Source organism: Solea solea, chromosome 3 (genome assembly GCF_958295425.1).
Source record: "Solea solea chromosome 3, fSolSol10.1, whole genome shotgun sequence".
NCBI classification, from domain to species: Eukaryota; Metazoa; Chordata; class Actinopteri; order Pleuronectiformes; family Soleidae; genus Solea; species Solea solea.
In genome coordinates, this window is record NC_081136.1 from 33,131,734 (window position 1) to 33,153,078 (window position 21,345).

Below are 21,345 nucleotides of genomic sequence, written 5' to 3' on the forward strand. Positions count from 1 at the left end.
CATGTGGGGGAAATGATGGAGTGAAGCCACAGAGCCACGGCCAAAAAGGTCATCGAGATAAAATATTTAAAACCACTCCGTGTCGACAGTCATCCCTCTCTCTCTCTCTCTTCTCGGAGTAAAAGTGAACATTTAGACGTCAAAGAGTCCGGGTTCTGTCACGTCACGATAATTCTGGCTAAAACGCATTCTCTGACAAGCTAGGGCTTCATTTCCTGACAGGTAATTCAAGCTCCTGCTGTATTTTCCACATTATTCATGCGGTTGTTGCCCTCTTCAATCAATTGAATGCCTAATGGATATTGATTCCGAGGACCCATGGCTGGCATTTTAACAGCGGCGGTTTATTAATTCTGCACCAGGGGAGACCGTCACTAGTCAGCGGGATTAGACACTGGAGATTAAGTGGGTTTTTTTTGGGGAGGGGGCGACTCCAAGTGAAGTTTGTGTGAATAATAGGGGGCGTTCGTTCTGGTTGGTGTTGCACTACTTTGTCCTGGATTTCTGTGTTTGCAGATGGAATAAACCGAGTATTGTTTGTAGGCAACGGATGAGGCAGCGGTTTTTGAACAGGTGAGGAGGAGAGAGAATGCAGAAATGACAGAGTCTGAGCTCGGGATTGGCTTTACTCGCACATTTATTTGGGTCACCGGTGCATTTTTAACTTGGATTTCTTTGAAATAACATGCATAGAAATGCGTAGTATAGTGCGCTTGTGTCATCATTTATATCCAGAACGAGGACACATTTAGTGATTTGCAAAAAAAGCACTATATTCTCATCAAATAAAGCAGATCCACTCAGTGTATGAGTGACATTGGTGCATTTATTCAGGGCCATTTCTAATCACTGGTGACCCTTCACACTCCACAGTGTGATGTCATGATGTATAGGCTTTTGTCATTTTCTGACCTTGATTAGAATATGCTTTTAACTGAAACGACGTCGCTCTCTCTCTCTGTTAATAATTAGAAATATTTGCATAAGTATTCACCACCTACACACTTGCTCTGTTCAGTCAAACATTACTGATGACAAGGTGATCGTGTCATCGCTTGGCCTTGAGCTTTGTCTCACTGTCTTTCTGGAGAATGAATCTTCCCCGTGTCACCGTCTCCCTGCAGTCTGCCATCAGCTCCTTGTGATTCCTCTGCATAACTATCAGTCAGAAGCAATTTATTTTTGTTTTTAAACAGAAAATGAAGCAATGGAGCATAAACATACACGTATACGTCTCAGAGCCGCTGTATGTGGTGCTGAACGCTTCCACCAAGGTCACACGTATTCCCTTCAGTGTCTCACACACACACAAACAAACACAATAACACACACAATGCACCGTGCAGAGCCCCATCTGTTCCACTTGGCTGTGTTTGCATTGTTGTGCATTAATCTATGTTGATCTGTTGTGTCATTAAAGACATAATTCCTGAAGGTGCGGGTCAGGAAGGGTCGTGCACATTAGCGTAGAGACTAGAAATTACACCAACACACACACACACTCACACACACAGATTAGGTGTGGGTTTGGATTAAATAAGTGGGTGCCTTCTGACAGGTACTAATACAGAATGATGAACAATGAAAGGGAGGGGAGACAGAGAGAGCATACTGTCTCCTTCACTGTCTTTAATTTAAACGCAGTGATACGTGAAAGGCATGGACGTGTGACGCAACAGGGTCATTTCCAATTAGTGCATCGATTGTCGGCACACACCACGGTTGTTTCACTCTGCGTCACCGTGATTACGCGACGGTTTGCGCTGTCGGAAAGACTCCAACGCTTTCTTTTTCTAAATTGTTCATATGCTATTTTACCATGCAGTAAACTGTTAATAACTGCCAGATATTGAAGGTTATTCTGGAAAAATTGTCAAAAGCACTTTTTATGGTTATAATGAGTCTAATAGTCCAGATAGACATTTTTAGGCTTAGAACAAACTTTCCCTCCATTTATCGACATTCTTCCTGCACGTTGATTGAATCATGAGCTGAAGATAGTTGGGTGTGGTCTTTGTTATGTTATGTTATGAATAAATAAGAGTAGAAGTGTGGCATTTTTGGAAAAACACCAAGCTCGGATTCTGTAAATCCCTTTAAAACCCCTGGATTTTTACAGCCATGAGCTCTTTTATATCAATATTTTGGATGATTATCACAAAATATTTGTATTTTCTTTTAGTTTCTATCAGATATATAATTGATGCAACTTTATTAACAATGATATGTTAGAATTTAAGGAGCCAAAACTTGCTTAAACCCTAAAGAAAATTATGAAATCGGTCGATATATAAATAAAGATGTTGATTTTGCCCCTGAAAGTTCAAGAAACCATTTTATTGTTGGTCGTCAACGTCGTTAAGGACAGAAAGTGATAAACATGTAAATTGATCCTTTGCAATATTGATATTATAGAAGAAGTAATATAGATGAATTTTAATAATGTGAATTAAGGAACTACATTATTCGTAATGCTGTGATGCCAAATCATCTGCCTTTTCACTTGAGGAAAAAAAAAAAGCGAGGCTGAAAATCCTCCACAAAGCTTCAAATAAAAAAGTAAACGCCTGCCGCTCTCTTGCTTCAGCCTTTTCTCATTTCCTCCTGTGGCATAATTCTAAGGCAGGCTGTGTTACTCAGCTCCAAACAACCAGTGTGGTTGAAAAGTTTTCCTTCTACTGTGATGACGAGCCTTCACTTCACACGGTCTGAAAGTGATTGTGTTACAGAGTCTGAGGAGGAACCTTCAGAGGCCTGTGTGATCTGAGGGAAACCCTCAGCCATCCTCCTCCTCCTCCTCCTCCTCCTCCTCCTCCTCCTCCTCCTCCTCCTCCTCCTCCTCCTCCTTCCATTTCTGCCTCCCACTCGTTTCAGCTTCTTATTCTCTTTCCCCCTCATCTTTGAGAAATCCGCAGCCCGCAAATGATACAGCTTTTTCCACCTGCCTCATTACTCCTTTCTATCCTCTCCTTCCTTTGTGTGCTTATCTTCTCCTTAGTCATAGTGTGGTCTGAATATTGTTGGCAATATTAAAGTAATACCACATTATTCCTAATGCAACTTCCACCTTGTAATAGCAATGTAATAGTGTAGTAACAGTGTTCTAGCTAGCGCACGGTAGCGTATCGGCTCGTTGCGCTATGACTTGCGGCCGACACGCACGGTATTCCGACTGTAATACTTCCTCACATTGTTACTAGTATCGGCACTGAAATTCTTGCTGTAGATTGTGCACACATTGACTTTCAGCCACAAAACTCTCAACGTTAGCAGCATTAGATTCCAAGCACTAATCATGACGTTAGCAACCATATTTGGAAGGCTGGGCTGCCTGGCTAATATTTGGAAGATTATACCTCAACCAATCCTTTATATATGTTTGAATAACTTTAAATATGTCAGTACAACCCATAAAATGCTCATTTGCAGCTGCTACCATGTGAGATAGGTTTTTATTTTTGCCTCAAAATCACTTGGTTTGATTCACGAGGCTAATATTTGGCAGATTATACCTCACCCATTTCTTTTTATTTGTTTGAATAACTTCAGTAACTTCAGTACACTTGTTATAAAGTGATTGCAGCTGCTACCATGTAACGTACAGTTTTTATCTTGCCTAAAATCACTTGGTTTGAGTCACAAGGCTAATATTTGGCAGATTATACCTCAACCAATCCTTTATGCTTGCTTGAATAACTTTAAATATGTCAGTACAACCCATAAAATGCTCATTTGCCATAAAGTCATTGCAGCTGCTACCATGTGAGATAGGTTTTTAATTTTGCCTCAGAATCACTTGGTTTGATTCACAAGGCTAATATTTGGCAGATTATACCTCACCCATTTCTTTTTATTTGTTTGAGTTACTTCAGTACACGTTATAAAGTGATTGCAGCTGCTACCATGTAACGTAAAGTTTTTATTTTGTCTCAAAGTGACTTGGCTTCATTCTGCACCAACCCTTACGCTAAAATAAAATTTTAAGGAGTCATAAGTAGATAATATTACAGTAATACCATGTCAGTTCCAAAGTATTATATATTTAGGTCAATAGTAATGTAATTACTATAGGCTACCATCATTTTATTACATTCATAATGATTTATAATCATAATTATCATATTATAAAGATGGACTTCATTCTCTTCATTTAATTCGTGTAGGAATAAGATAGTTTTATTCTCTTTTTACTCTGTTAACATACTAGTAAGTACAAGTAAATATCAGTATAAATCACTAAAATGTGAGACGTTGAAGTGCCGTAACAATATGGAAATATTCTTCATACAGTGGTTTCCCACTGTATTGGTGAAATATGCAGTATATTGCATATTATGCAATATGCATATCTAAAAATAAAAGAATCTCAACATTTATATACACATCACCACGCCAGATTTGGGATGTATAATGTATGGGCAGATTGTTGCCAGCAGCCCTAATGCGTACAGTATATCCACCTCTGCAGTCTGGATCAGTATTCAGTCCCATCCTCGCCAACCATCAGGCTCTCCACTGTTTAAATCTATTGCTGGCTTCAGCTGCAGCCCTCAGTCCACCCTGTCCTTGGCTTCCATGTGCTAAAATGAGAATGTGAGAAGGCTGGACTGTGAGGAGTTGGCAATAAGCGTAGGTGAAGTGGAGAGTGCTCGAGGTGCAGGCGTGTCTGATCGGCAGCAATTCCAGGACTGTCATAGGTGCTTATATGTGTCTCTGCTGCCCTCGTACGCTCTCTCGCTGCCATTTTACACGCAAAACACTCGTTGTTGCTAGTGTGTCACGTGAGGACTGGCAGCGAGACATTTCATTGTGATTTTTTATGAGCATCAAACAAAAAAGTATTGCTCGAAAAAGAGAAGGATGACACTTATCTGGTTTCTTTTGCACCGTAAATTCAACTTAAATCAGGTCTAAACTAGACCATATTACCATACACTCAACACCTCCCACTTCCTCTTCTCTATATCTTGAAAGTATAGTATTTTTAAAGCATTTTCTTAAACTGTATAATAAACTGCTCTGCTTCCTTTGATTTCATTATCCAAACTGTTCCACAAAAATGAAGAAACGCGCCTGCTCTTCAAATTAATACAGACATAAGCCTTTCTTTAGATTATATTATACGTGTCTTCTCTGTCAGTGAATACATTGCGAAAGGAAGTAAATGATCCTCTGCTTTGTACGACTATTCGAGCAGTTCTAAAGGGAACCAAATCCATAAACGTAGGACAGTTGGTCTTCAGAAATACTATGTTTGTGTGTTCCTAACATACACAACATGATGTACAGTTCCTTTTTTGGAGTATACAAAATGGTTGCTCCTGCAAACCTCCACACAAGTCAAACACCGTAATACAAGTGAGCAATATAGAATGTGCAACACTCTTTCTTCCAGAATATGTCTCACTTTACCCAACACAGCAATATTCAGAGGCTGTGCTTCCCACCGGAGATCGCCAATATGTACCTGAGACCAGACCTTGTGCTCTGGTCCTCCTTACTTCACAAGGTGTACATCACAGAGCTGACTGTGCCCTGGGAGGATGCTGTGCCTTCAGTACGCCGATCTGGCAGCCAATGCTGGGCAACGTGGCTTGAAAACCAATGTTTGGCCAGTGGAAGCCTGCTGCAGAGGCTTTGTGGGACAAACAACTACCGGGCTGCTTAAGGACTTGGGAATTCGAGGCTAAGTCCAACGCCAAGCCATCAAAGCCCTCTCAACAACTCTGAACAGGCAAAACGATGGCTCTCTATGAAGAGGAAAGACGCCACCTGGGCCCCAAAATAGCATCCGTGGCACAGAAGGGCTAAGAGCTAAGGGGAGGGCACATCTGGGACGCCAGGTGTTGCCAATGAGCCCTCTGGCCCGTCATCGAAACACCGGGGAGGCCCTGAACTTGCCCATAAACGGTACCATGGCTCCTACCCACAAAACCCCCTCGGATGCCTGCTTTAACCCACCTCAGGAGTGCAAATCACTAAGGGATCGTATGACCTAGTCCCAAAACAGACCTGTGGCTACAGATTTCCCAAAACCTCATGACATTACGTATCACAATATGAGATATACAGTATATTATTATTATTTTGAATAATGACCAGATCCTTCACAGAATTTACAACAGCTGCCTTATTAGCCTTTCTGCACTTCCAAAAAAAACGCAGATTTGGGGATTAGGCAAATTGGACACTCCAAATTGACCGTAGGTGTGAGTGCGAGAGGGAATGATTGTTTGTCTCCATGTGGCCCTGTGATGGACTGGCGATCTGTCCAGCTGCCACCTAGAGGCCTTTATTCTGTACTGCATCTAAGGTGATGTTTATGTTTCAAAACTACCGTCACAGCATTCGTTGCTATATTTATTCTCTGCATTGATACATGCACAATGTCATTATTTTTAGCACAGTACTACATATTCTCTTGCAAGGACGAGAACAAGATATAATTTGTTTCTCACGTGTACGAACTACAGCTTTTTTTCATTTGCATGGAACAATCAAAAACAGAAGAATTGAGTTGCTGCCTTTGGGATTCGCTAATGGCATTGTTTCAAACTGCGATTTTAATTTGAAAATGATTAATTGTTTAACACTTCTGCTTCGACAGTGGCTCCTCCTTTTCGCCCACCGTGTCCTCATTTTCCTCCTGCACTGGCCTCAAATCAACCTGAATATACAGAATCGCCTGTATGTCCTCTCCCACCGGAGCGCTTCTCCTTCGGGAACAAAGTGGGAGCAGGTCAGCACACACACATTCACACAGTCACACACTCACACGTAGGTTGTAGCATATATTACGGCGTAGGCCTGCTGAGAGCCTGCTGGATGCTGCAGTGTCTACTTGTTCTGGTGCTCTCGGATCAATGAGCCTGGAGCTCAGCCAAACACGAGCTCCACCTGCGACGTGCTAATAACCCTTTATCGTGACAGCCTCCATCTTTCATGTACTCTAAACCTGCACACATGACATCAGAGTACTGGAATATTCAAGTAAAAGTAGCACTATTTTTGATACATTTTTACTCAAGTACAAGTAAAAATACTTGTCTAAAAATGTACTCAAGTACAAGTAAAAAAAAGTTTTTAACAAGGTTGGGGTCTCAAAGGTCAAAGGGACACAAATCTCACAACTGTTTAGAATTAATAAGGCATTTGTCATTCACCTGTCCCCGTCTTTCACCTGTCTCCATCATTCACCTATGTCATCATCATTCACCTGTCCCTATCTTTCACCTGTGTCCTCATCATTCACCTGTGTCCTCATCTTTCACCTGTGTCTTCATCATTCACCTGTCATCAATCACCTGTCCTCATCATTCACCTGTCCCTATCATTCACCTGTCCCTAAAACGTAGTCCAAAACCCCCCCAAAAACGTACTTAAGTAAAAGTAAAATTACAAATTTTCAAACTACACAAAAAAGCTACTCAATTACAGTAACTTGAGTAAATTTAATTCATTACTTTCCACCTCTGGACATCAAGAACCTTTACTCCAAATCATCTTCAGACTCTGCAGAGGTAGAGGTGAACATTAAAATGACTCCCCAGAAAAGTTTCGCTGATCAGTAAGTTGTGTGACACCTCGCTTAAGAAGCACATTAACGTTAGTGATTTAAATTTGAGAAACTATTTGACCTTAAAATAACAGCTTCAGAATAATTTTGACGCTACACTGACTTGTAATAAGGAGAAAGGTTCCTCATTATCTTTCACCCCCCATCATCGCGCCGTGTTACTCGGGTGCATTATGCACAGCCGTCTGTGAAGATCTGCGGAATAGTCAATGATTTAAAAAATCAAGGCTCGTTTTTTTTTCCCCATGTCTCAGGTAAAAATGGATCATACTTGTTGTGTGATGGTAGTTTTTCTTCTTACCTCTTAATTAGTTTAGAATGCTGAGTCGACACCGAGTCAAAATTTGTCATTACACAAAGTGAACAGTGAGTCTGATGAGTAATCAGTGTGTGTGTGTGCGTGTGTCATCGGTATGCTAGTGACATATTTCGCGGTTGTGGTCACAGATGGAAGTGACATCAGCGTCGTCGTCTGGCGTCTCTTAATCTGGTGTAAGCAGATCATTTCACTGAAGAGCTAAGATTATTTTGTATTCATCCCTTTATTATTACTATTATCATTATCAGAAAGATAAAACAAAAGTGTATTATTATGACGTTTAAAGCCACATTGATTATATAAAGGAGAAACACAATTACAATAGGGTATATTTAAGGAGAAATAACTTAAACCGAGGCTTGTAATTTCAGCAAAGGCCAAGCTTTTACTCCTGCCACAGTAAAGAGTTACAACCTTACAACGTACAATTAGCTGGCAATTTACAGCCGCTAACGTATGCTGCGCTGCAATGTTAAAACATCATTACATGTAAACGTGGTTCTATAGTCATTTATTAACCCATTTAAATGGAAATTGAGGATTGAATTTTGAGGAAAAGGCAGCGGTGGACGGTGGAATCCCTCACTGGTTCTGAGCTGACACCATGTTGCCACTCACAGTGGTCAGTGTGTTTATCAACTAATGGTTCCTGAAGAGAAGGAAAACAATGTGCAGTTACCTCTCCCCCATCTGTCGCAGAGATTTCACCTCCTGAGAGCTTAGTGCAGAAAATCCCTCGACACACAATTGTGATTGTTTTGCACCATGTGTACTAGTATACTTTATGTGTGTTTCAGGTATTACTCATGTTGTGGGGACCAAAGTCAAGTCCCCATAAGCTGAAGACGTGTTGTATGGTTTGGATTTAGTAGTAGTTAGGGTTAAGGTTCGAGTTAGTCTACGTAATGTCCTCGGACGTCATGGAAACCAGACTGTTCTTGTATTTGCGGCTTTGTGAGGACCGGAAATCATATAAACCATACAAAGTGAGGACATATTTGGCTGGTCCTCACATCTTCAAAGGGTTTTTTGATGGTTAAGACCTGGTTTTACGGTTAGGGTTAAAATTGTGTTAGTAGTGATGGTTAAGGTTAAGGTAAGGGGTTAGGGAATGTCTATGAGGGTCCTCACTATGAGTGAAGAGCAAATGTGTGTGTACTTTTTTTCTGACCTCATCAGGAAACCAAAACCTGGTCCCAATGAGGCAGAATCTAATTTCGGATACATTTTCTTTAGGCTGTCCAAATGAATGGAATTCAACGCAGTGTTCTAACAAGAACAGCAGTGCAAACATCTGTGTGTGTGTGTGTGTGTGCGCATGTGTGTTAAGGCCACATTCACATGAAGCCCTAAACTTGACCTCAGAGTTCGCCAGAATTGGAGGTCAGGACCAGGTTTGGGTCTCCAAGAGAGCTACTGGTCCTGACAAGGTCAGGGTTTTTGCCAGAAAAGGTCCTAAAGAGGTAGTAGCTAACAAAAACCGGTGCACACACACACACACACACACACACACACACACACACACACACACACTAGCCTGAAGAAATGTCAGGTGTGGTTAACTATAGGACCCAGAGTAACGTTCACAACAGTCCACCTCAGGCTTCTAGGCATCGCAGAGCTGATGTGAACAGGCACGGCGTGTCCAATCGGCTTTCCCTGCTCTTCTAAACATATCACAAAATCCTCCACCGAGGCTCAGCCACGGCCTATATTATGCACACGAATCAAAAAAAAGGTGCTATTGTGCACTCTTCACGTATAGTTTTTAACGTTTAGTCATCTCTTCCGAAAGAGAGCTTTGTTATCTCACGTCGGTCAAACTCAGAATTTGTCTTTTCCTCGAGGCTGCAGTTAGAAATGACTAAGTAATGTGTGTGTGTGTGTGTGTTTGTGTGCATTAAGTGTTGTGTTCCTGCTGCGTGACACGAGTCTGCAGAGTAGATATTTGCGGAATTCAGATGACCAGAAAAGCATCTTGCCCTTCCTCTGCACTGTGGTTATGTCACCCATGCTCTGCGCGTCGACTCCTTGACACCAGGATTACATCATCAGGTACACAGTGCCGGGGGTGGGGGTGGTTGTGGGGGGGGGTGGAACATGATTAGAGATGACATTGGAGAGTTTCCGTTTGGAGCAAAGAAGCAAAACGGCATAAGCAGGACTGTCTGCATGAGTCACGGTCTGAGAACGAGACTAATGACATTATTGGAATAACTGCAATAAATGACTTCAGCGCAAATGCAAATATACGGCGACTGATGCAAACCTGGAGGACCGAATTCACCGCCGTCAGCCCCGACGTGTGGCTGACGTGTGACAGCCGTGTCACACTCTGACGGCTGTCAAGCACGGAGAATGTGAGAGTGGAGCCAGTGCCAGGTCCTCGGCAGATGGTCCTGCAGCAACACATTGTTGCTCGGTGCTCAATACGAGCTGCTAAAACCGCTCAGTGGTGGAGGCACCAGCTGGAGATGAGACGAAAACAGAAGGATAAACTGATGCTTTCATGGCAAATTGACTGACTGTAATGTCTGTGTTTTGTTCGGCTCAAATCCTCGCAGTTTACCTTCTTTTCTTCTTTTTTTTGTGACACTGGTGCCTAAACCACACGAGGGGGGGGATAGTGAGCGCCAAAGAAAAGAGCAGCATAACATTCACAATGTTTATTTTCGGACCTCGTCTGCTTATCCCTGACATCTCGCTCGCGTCCCAGCAGGAGCCGTGTGGCAGAACTGCAGGAGTTCAAAAATAAAGCATGCCATCGTTCTTCTCGGTAACGACCAGGCGCCCGCCTCCTGTCACGCACAACTTGGCAGAAAATTGGCAAAGTGAACGCTACTGTGTTTCCTGCACGGCTGCCCAAAAGACTGTGGCCTCACTTTGTCACCGGAAATGAAAAAAGCTGTGTTGTTCAATGCCCTGCCATTAAAATGAGGAGCATTATTAGTATTATTCATATAGTCCGCCATAGACACCATTTTCATTTTATGCATTCATTCATTCATTCATTCATCTACATTGGCTTGATCCGATCAAAGAGACTAGATTTACGAGTGGATTTCTTCTTCTATGTAGCTTATTCCTCCTTTGTAAGTTGCTTTGGATAAAAGCGTCTGCTAAATGCTTAAATGTAAAATGTCATCTCTTTTTAGTTTTATATGACAAGGGAACCACCAGATGTGAGATGACCTGAAGGAACTCGTAAATGTAAAATGACAGAACCGAGAATGATCTCCTTTGATTTTTTATTTTTTTTTAGGGGGAATGCCATCAAAACCTGACTCTTAGATCCTTCCATCCATTTTTATACCGCTTTACTCTGCACATAAGGGGGAGGGGAGGGGGGAGGCAATCTCAGCTAACACAGGGCGTAAGGCGGGGTACAACCTGGACAGGTCACCAGTCCATCGCAGTGCTAACATACAGAGACAAGAAGCTTCCCCGAGGGGAACCAGTGATGACTCAGTATTGGTGACTGCCATCCTTTCATCCATCCATCCGTCCATCATTCACCAATCCACCTCCTGGCTGTTCATCTCAAGATTGTGTTTGTCGTATCTCAAGAACATCGCGAGGAAAATCCTTTTCAAATGTGACACGAACAATCAATTGGCGGTTGCAGGGTTCTAGCGAGCTAGTGTGTCGGTACTTTACATTCAGCCACAAAACTCACAACGTTGGCAACACGTAACATCTGCCACCCCAAGTTTCCCCCACAACAAAGGCGCGCCGATGTCGATCACTGCATGGCAACTGCCAAGCCCATGGAAACCATCCCCATCAGATTCCAAGAGCCAATCCTGACGTTAGCATACATTAACCATATTTGGAAGGCCGGGGCCGTCTGGACTGCCGCTTAAATTGCATTGTTTCTCTTTGAGAGATGTCAAATTCACCAGGGCAGTTCTGGCACGTCCTTTGTGAAGGTTACACACTGCCAAGATACAAAAAAGGTACAATAATCAAGAATATATGGCGTAAAAAGAACAATGTTCCCCTTAGAATGACCAATTTTCACATTAAAACTCCCTCGCCATTACCATTACGCTAAAATAAAACCCTGACGTTAAACCCTGAGGTGGATATGAAATAAGTTTATGTTGGTGGACCACAGGCAGGTAAACAGTGAAGGTTTCCTTGACCTCGTAAATCTCCTTCTAAACACTTTATCTTCTCAGAAGAGTAACCTGGACTCGCAGATTAAACTGTTTTTTGAATCAAAATATTATAGGTTACATGAGTCACGGAAAGAAAACGATGGGCCAGCAGAGGCAAACACCATGTTTCCATCTCTAACATAGATCTTCAGATGTTGTGATGCAGCAGAAACTGTTCCATTACTCCGCCGCGGAGGAATCAACGAGGCCTGAATAATAAGATCTGGAACTTGTGAATAAACCTCAGCGAGCTTTTCCTGACACCAGCACAGTCAAGAGCTTTTTTCTTTTAATAGAAGTATGAAATGTTTTTTTCTCCTTTGTTCACGTTGTCATGGGAATTGTATCCTCGTCCTATTGTGCATCTCCAGCTCCCTCACTTCCTCTTGTAGCAGCAGCAGCAGGAGGAGGAGGAGGAGGAGGAGGAGGAGGGCTAAGCCGCTTGGGACAGGCCGAGAGTCCACGTTGATGTAAACCTTTTAAGAAAGCTTTTTTTATTTTAAATTCAGTGTGCGTGTGCACTGGGGGATTGGTATAGAAGGCTTTTAGGGCAGAAAGATGAAGAAGTGTTGTGTGTCTGTGTTTGTGTGTGTACAATTACTGCAGTAAAAGAGAGAGAGAGAGAAGTTCACTTTAGTCGGGCTACTAATCCTTTGCAGCATCAAGTTGAAAAGATCATTATCACCCCACTAAAGCGTGTGCACTCCACCATAAAACACTGCGTATGTGTACTGAATTCATTTCTGCCCTCAAACCCTTTAAGCCGGTAAAACACAGCGATAAAATAGCCCTTACAACAAGAAACATTTCTCCTTTTTTTTTGTTTTGTTTAGCAGCATCAAAAGGTTTCCAGTTATACTGCCGCGAGATGAGTCGACTTGCGGAGACTTGAAGAGAATATATATTTTTTAACGACGTAAATCAATCTCCAGGGCTGTGACGCCAATGCCTGCTTGTATTGGTGGAAGGCTGTTTAACCCCCCCCCCACAGGTGGCAAGAAAGAGAGATGAGGCACAGAATGCAAACAGAGCCAAAAAAACAGGCAAACAAACACATCAGACAAAGATAAGGTTTTGATTGGACTTTGACCTCGACTCTAAACTACATCTATCTCACAACGCTGCATTAAACCAAAGCACCATGAGGCAGCCGTGCGACCTTAAATGCCTCAGCCTCAACACTAATACACTTCCTTGTTTGCTTCCTTCCTCAAGGTCAATCGGATTTGTATTTAGCATGTTTCACCTTTGGGGGCCAGACTGTAAACACAACACATTATGTTGTTTCAGTGAGCTGCGCGTTTACTGCTTTCCCCCCTCAGACTGCCAAGGAAATGGTCCGTGAAAACGAAATCCATCAATTATTGTGAGATTTGATCTCCTCCCCCAACCGTCTCCTTCAGTGCATCACTTGAACTGAGCTGGATCTGCCAGAGCTATTGACGCAGCAAAGCTGAATTGGGCACAGGGAGGAGCGCATCGACAAACACGTTAGACGCGAGAAGTTTAAAACAACATACAATGGAAGCTCGGTGTGCAGATTACACTCGGACTCCAACACAACCAGTGTGTGTAAGAGCTTATATTTTTTTTATAGGTGGTATTAGTGAGCTCAGGCAAGGGGACGGATTCATTGCTGTGGAACATCAGAAAGCAGGTCATGCAAGTTCAGTTTAATCTTCAGTGCCTGCACTGATCAAACAGTGCTCAACGTTCAAGGAGATGTGTGTGTGTGTGTGTGTGAGAAAGTAGAGGCACGGGCTTGTAGTGTTGGTATTTTTCTGATTCATGTGCGCAGAGAAGAAAGCGTCCGCGCTGACGTCTTGTGGAGGAAATGTTTGCGTAAGTCTTGCAACGACTGCGCGTGTACACGTGTACTCGAAACGAAGGACGCGGCGCGGCGGGAATCAGAAAGAGTTTACGAGATGAAAACAGGGTTTGATACTCATGCGGTCAGTCAAATCGATCAATAATAGGTAAACATAAAAGAGAACCACATGACTAGAAAGCTACAGAGCTGCAGACATGACCGACCTGCCCTCCAACTGAAACCTAACTATGGGTCGTTATTCTTACCACTCAATTTCAAACCAAAGCACAATTCTTTAAAGGAATACTTCAACAATTTGCATTTAGTTTTGTATTACTAGAATAGGGCTAGTATTTTTGAAAAATTGTGCTTCCCAACCTCAGTTTCCCCTGTGTTGAGAAATATCTTCATTCTTTTTATTGTTACGTGCCTGCCAGTGACACTTAGTCCAGTTAGCGTAACTGTTAGCCAAGATGGCGGACACTGTTTACATTCTGGGAATGAGGTCCCGCCCCCCTACGACTGGCTCTAAAAAGTGCGGAATGTGTCGCTGGTGGGCACGTAACAAAAAAAAGAATGAAGATATTTCTCGACTCAAAATTGAGGTTGTGAAGCACAATTTTTCCAAGAATACTCCCTCTATGCTAGTAATACAAAGCTAATTGCTATTATTATACCACCACTAGGGGGCGCCTATTAAATCGTACCTATTGGTCGTAATTCCCCGACCTGAGCAACGACAAATACCCAAAAAAGTCTGTCACGCAGGCAAGAGAAGTTATCGTTACATCCAAGAGGAAGCAACAAAAAACACACATTATGAGTATAATGACCCTTAACAACAATCACTTGCTCTATGTTTTCACTATTCAATTGTCTCTAGACAAGCATGACACACCATGTAAGCCAGCAACACAATATGGATAAAATGTTTTTAAAGGTCTCAGCAGACACTTGTTTTAACGAAATATAACAAAATATAAAATATAAACTCACCATGTGTGGACAAACTGTCTTCGGAAAGGTGCGCTCCATTTGGTTACCCAGGTGTCCAGTAAGCCCTCGCAGGATTGGTGTTAAAAGGAAGCCACAAATAAATTATTTTGTGCTTGTACAAAATCGAACTTGTGGCCATAAATCAGTGTCACGTGTGCATGTTGGACATATTTCTGTGCGTGTGGCCACAACATAATCTCATATCAGAGTCCAAGAAATAGTAAATGATAGGAGAAAAGACACGAGGGGAAATGGCTGGAGCCTCTTAAGCAATCTGGCAGAGAGTGGAGCGTGAACTGGGCACCATTTCAAACTGAGGTGATGAGTGAACGAGAAACAGGTGTGAGTCATTACGACGTGTCAAGCAAATCACTGGAGGCAGGAAGAGGAAAAAAAAAGAGCAAGAACAGGAAGTAAAAGTGTCTGCAGCGACAGAGAGTGATGAGCATTTCAAAGTAAAACAGGATGTAGTTAAGAAACAGAAAACAGGACCTGAGGCAGACGCTGCATCAATGTCACCGCCATCCAGGATTGTGAGGATTTAGTAGTCTACGGTATATTTAATGTTATTATATACACTACTGGTCAAAAGTCTATGGATTTTGGGATGTTTTAGGATGGATTTTAGGAGTATTCTCGATTTATTTTAAGGTATACATTAATGTTACCAGACAGAGAAAAGAAGGGCTTAGTTTTAGGGTAAAGAAGATTTGAGAAGAGTCACAACTTCAGTGCAGAAGTAATTATTGACTTTAGCTCTTTGGCTTTTAAAGTATATACATATATAATATATAAAACCCCAGTAAATCTAAAAGAGTACAGATTTGTGCATTGAGCAACGAAGGACACACTGAAAGAGAAAACATGCCCTAATGGTGTTTAAGAAAGGAGTTCACGACTCTACGCCCCAAAGAAACAACACAATAATAGTCTATTATTCTCTGTCGTGGCGTGTGAATGAAATATAAATCACGGAATTTAAGAACAGTTAATCAAAATCAGTTAAATGTCAATGTTAGTGAGTTTGATTTGCCCAAAGCGATCGCTGCGATGCATAAACAGCCACAGTGTATATTAAACAGTGTGTCGTCTATAGAACGAGACAATCCTGAACCTACTGTGTGAGAGAAGAAGGGAGAAAGAGATTCATTAGGAAGTTATTGCTGCTTCTCTTCTCCTATAGCATGTCCAGCATGTGCCGATTCATGATTTATCACTTGATATTTGACTTTCAAGCAGTTGTTTTTCAGTCTCTCTCGCTCTTTCTTTTCCCCCTACATCAACCACAATGACGATAAACCGCTCGCGAGCTGTAAATCTCTAAAGAGACTGGGCCCAAAATAATGGAGGTAAAATTGCGAAGACATCAGAGCTTCATTCTCCTTCCATGTGGGGGGGGGGGGGGGGTGTGTTTCCTAAAACAGCCCTCCATTCACATGTGTATGTGTATTTGTGATGATCAGAGGCAACTTAACTCTCCCCTCCTCACCAGTAGTACCCATTGATTGAATGTAAATGAGCTCAGCACCACACCGTTGCTGAGGGGAAAAAAAGCATTATCAGCACTTTCCCAGTGTCTCAGGGCTTTATTTGTCCACACAGCAGTCAGCACACACAACCACAGGCTGCACACAAATTGGACGCAGCAGATGCAGATATTATTATATCGTGAATAATATGTAAAATTAATACAGAATACACGCTTGAGTCGACCGTCCATATGATTGGCTTCATAAAAGCTCTTTGGCTTTTGAGCGTTTGCATACAGAAATCCCAATAGATCTCAAGTGTGTTGTAGAAGAAACAATACAATAATAGTCCATTATTCCCTGCCTTGGAGTATGAATGGAAATATAAATCGTGACATTTAAGAACAATTCATCAAAATTAGTTAAACTATGACAGTCTATGTCAGTGAGTTTTATTTGCCCAAACAAATCGCTCACAAGTAGTTGAAAAGGTGTACCTAATAAAGTGGCCGGTTAGTGTCTACGTTGGCTACAAGCAGGATCATTCATTTACTCCGTAAAACAAACCGTGTAACTGAGTTGTGATCATCAATGGAGGATTTATGTGGCCGGAATTATAGATTTCATTTTATCGATGTATCGAACAACTAAACGGCCGCGATATCCTAACACTCGTGCTAATCTATGTGTATGTGTGTGTGTGTATGTCCCAGAGACCCCCAGTGTTCTCGACCTAATAAAAAATGTCACGGTCGGTAAGGCGGACATCATTAGAAGACACGTTAACAATGAGAATTAATTTGCTGTTATGGCCTCCGTGTGCTGTTCTTCTCTTCTGTTTCACAGTAAAGGTCTATGGGAAAATTAGCCTATTTTCACATGTCTGAATTGCTAGTTTCATCTGTTCTTCAGTAGAATTTTTTTTTTTTTTACTGGAAAATAGACAAAGTACAGCACATGGGGGGACACCACTAGTCTTGGGATGGATTGTCCAATAGGTGTCTGGTTGCTATGGGGATATGGGGATATCCGTGTGTCTTCTCCCAGGAGACAGAAGGGCGGGAAGCGAAGAGAGTTGACAAAGAGAGACATCTTTATGTTCATCCCTATTTCCTCTCTGTCCATCTCCATGTCGCCTGTCCAGGGGCAGAGCATATGAGCAGCAGCTGCTCTCTCTACGTCCCTCTGACAACAAGAGTAATTGAGTGAATTCCTCTATAGCACGACCCACCGTGCCCTGTAAGACCCGTGGATAGGGGGATGTGGGGGGGGGGGGGGGGAGAAAATCAGTGTAGAAGGATTGGAGAGAGAGGTTGGGGGGATGGGAGGATATTGAAGGATGAAATAGATGAAGCCTTGAAAAATGTGAAGCACTGTCCAAATGAAGGAGGGGGCACGGTGATGGAGGGGGGAAGAGCCAAAGGCACTCAAGGCTCCCTCACATGCACATCAATTTTTTACATCCTTGCTCTTACCTCGCTCCATTTCAGCGTCACCGTCACCTGTGACTGCAGAGGCTGCTGCAGCCACAGCGTCACTGTCTCATAAACTGTAGTCATTTCCCTTTCAAAATTAGGTTTTGATCAAAAAAATACATTCAATGAATTATGCGTAGAAGGTTTTAAAAATGCATCGTTTTGAAGAAGAGGTTGAAACTTCATCCTCTGTCCATGGTGCTGAAACAACGCAATCCCTTTTCTTTGTGCCTGTTGATGAAATACTTCAATTTAATCTTTTGTTTTTCATGCAAAATTGTCTTTTCTTTCTTTCTTTTATCGATTAAACACACTGCATTTTTTAACAATAGCGTTTTAATTACGATCTTGCACATCAGAATGTGACACAAAAAACAAAAAATGAACCAGTTTGGACAAATAATCAGGCCCAGAACTGCTGTTAAACCATAAAACGTAGCTGATTAACTGATATCAAGTTTTTAAGTGCACTACGGTGCAGGAACTGAATCAGACCGCAGAGAAACACCATTAATGCTATTATTTTTTATCAAATAAAGAAAGGGGAAAGAAAAATAACATTATAAGATTTCAAAAATAGAGAAATAAACAAACAAAAAAAGCATCAAAATCAAATATTCTTCTTCAAAATCCAGTTAAAGGTGACCTACAGAACAAATTTGCTTTCTTATCACATCTTTCCAGGATTAATCAAACCCTCTTTGCAGCAGAACCTTGTCAAACGTTGTTGATTTCAGTCTGACAGGTGCCACCTGCTCGCACCGAGGTGCTTCTTTGGGAAATTTGATTATTAGTATATAATTCAAACTCCTAAAATTACCACACGGCGCCAAGATGTATTCACTAAAGTGGAAGACTTCGAGCAGACCTGGTCGTGGGTGAATCCAAAACCACAAAAGAAATAATACTAATATTAGTAAGTAATCAAGCATTGAATAAAACATTCAATTAAATTGTTAATACACTATTTTAACTATTTTAAATAACTGCCAGATATTGAAAGTTATTCTGGAAATGGGGCAAAAACACTTAGTTGCAGGACATTTTGTGGCCCTTTTACGGTTAAAATAAGCAAAAAAAGAAGTCCTGACGGACATTTTGTGGTTAATGTCATTACTGATGACATCATATGGAAGCAGGTTTGTCTGTGCACCGTTTGTGCAGGAATTTACCAAATGAATAAAGAGGAGATCTTTCAGTTCTGGTGACAAGGACAAACGGAACAGTTGTACTCTGTGATCTCGAGGTGAGACTGAGACTGGAGAGAACAATCTGATGTAGACATACGTCAGAGGCTTGAGGATAAGGCGTGAAGCAGATCCCTGGGATTACACATCAAAGACTTGACAGTTAGCGGAGGGCAGAGTCGATCAGGTTCATCTGGTTCAGGGCTGGACCTCCAGCTGTGCCTTCACGGGCACCATCAAAAACATTTCAAGACAAATACAGTGAGATGCTGGAGAGCTTTCTTCTAATCTGTGGTCTGTAGTTAGCGCCACCTGTTGTGGAGCAGCGTCAATGCCAGATATGTCATGTAGGCTCATTCACAGTGCCGCACTATCAGTAAATACGAGCGGCTAAGTCTAAAGGTACATAAACCAAATTATTACACACTAAAACAAACATACATATAATTCAGTTACGGCCAATAAACTCGCCTAAATGTTACACGCCGGGTCATTAAGACGCTGAAATAAAAATGAAACGAAAACAAACTCACTCGAGCTAATTTAATTGATTATGACAATAGTTGACGACGAATTTAGTCGTAGATTAATAACTGATTCATAGATTTTCATGAGATCATGAACATGAAGATTCACTGCCGCATTTTGCTGGCACATATTTTATGACCTTTGTTTTGTTTATCAGTGATTAAGTTAATGTTATCACAAGTCTCGGGCTGAGTTTTTAATGTTTCCACCCTCTTCAAACTAACAACCCCTTTTAAATGGGTCCTAAATATGTGGTGGTTTGTGGACCGTAAACCGTCCTCCTGTTGAACGAGGAGAAGGACGGACACTTGTTTACATGTTTAATAAACACAGTTTAATACATTCTTTACATGCCTGGTTTTGTTTTTTCGCATCAATATTTTATCCAAAGCTCGACAGACAATCATGGTTTTATTGGTGAATTTAAAGGAACGTTGGCCTTAAAAATAGAATTTAGAAATTAAAGGGGTCTCAAACTCAAATGACCCGGGGGCCTCTGAGGGTCTAGTTTGGTTAGTATGGGGCCGGTCGACTGGAAAAAAACGTGAAATTAGACCGTTTTTTTTTCTTTTTGTTCATAAAAACGAGCCAAGTGAACTTTGAACTGGGACGCATTCCCAATTTTTCCCAAATTCAACCCCTGATTTTAAACATTCTGAGTAGTTTTTGCTCAGGTGCATTTATATAGTTGGTGAAAATGACAGGTTGTGCTGAAAAAAAGGATATAAGGCACTCTATATTATACCCTCTGTATATACACTGTACGTTTTAACATAGTAATGGCAAAAAGCAGGGTTAATAACTACAGATTCTAACTCTTCTAATTGTTCTACACAGAAACCAAACAGTTCTGCACCAGTTCTGCTGCCCGGCCCCAGAGGCTCCTGAGGGGGAGACATCGACCACGTGTGTCCCCAGGTAAGAAGACGGCATCCTTGTAACATCTGCACAAATATAATTTTATTTAAATCTTCTTTTTTTTTGGTTGTTTTTCTGTAAGTTTTTAATTGCAGCCACGTGTCATGCATCCTGTTAGTAGCAGAGCTGCAGTAGCTACTTAAAGCAAAGACAACAACTACCCCCAGCAGTGTGACGTTGAAGTGGTTGTAAGTGCTACAGGTCCCCCCCGCCCCCACTCACTCTTTAAAATAGCCTCTGCGTCGCCAGCGAGGAAATCACACCGCACACTTTCAAATGTCACGTGTCACAGGGCTGTGAAATTGACCCCTCGCCGTCATTTGTTATTTCCAAAGTGGGTCAGATAAAAGGTTTATAGGGATAATTTCCAGCAGTTATATCCCAATCAGTCACATCAGGCTCCACTTTTCCCCTCAACAGTCAGGTCAAGTCCTCACTTACTGTGTGAAAACTGAAAAATTATTACATCAAGATTAGTCCTGCCAAAGCAGAACAATGATGCTGTTATCGCTTCAGTTTGGCACATAACGCAGCCGCCTGGAGACTGACAGCGCGAAAACAAAAGACTTGTCTGTCAAAAATCATTTATTATTCTGTCAATAAAGGTTAGTTAATGGTCCACTGTGTAAAATGTAGATGTTTTTATTTTAATTTGCCAATGAAACTACAACAAATATGTATGATAGTATGAAGGGCAGCAGCCAATTTGAAACACCAATAGACCACAATGGCCGAATGAGCGTATCGCAGACGACTTTGCATCACTGTAATTTCGTGACGGTTTGTGCTATCGGAAAAATCCCAACGGTTTCTGAAAGCTGAGAAGTTGCTCGCCAACGTCAACATGTGGTTGTTACAGTAATTTCACTCCCGCTTTTGCAGGAAGCTGGAGAATCAGCGTCTTTTG

The 21,345-nt window shown here is 41.8% G+C and overlaps 1 protein-coding gene across 3 annotated transcripts in view; it reads left to right on the forward strand.

The window, feature by feature from the left end:
* Window positions 1–21,345, forward strand: part of iqsec3a (IQ motif and Sec7 domain ArfGEF 3a) — an 81,133-nt gene that overhangs the window by 1,223 nt on the left and 58,565 nt on the right. For all 3 annotated transcript variants that reach the window (XM_058624983.1, XM_058624984.1, XM_058624985.1), the window contains one exon: window positions 20,358–20,438. In XM_058624983.1, the coding sequence (XP_058480966.1) occupies window positions 20,358–20,438 (81 nt within the window). Of the gene's footprint in view, window positions 1–20,357; window positions 20,439–21,345 lie in introns of those variants that run through there.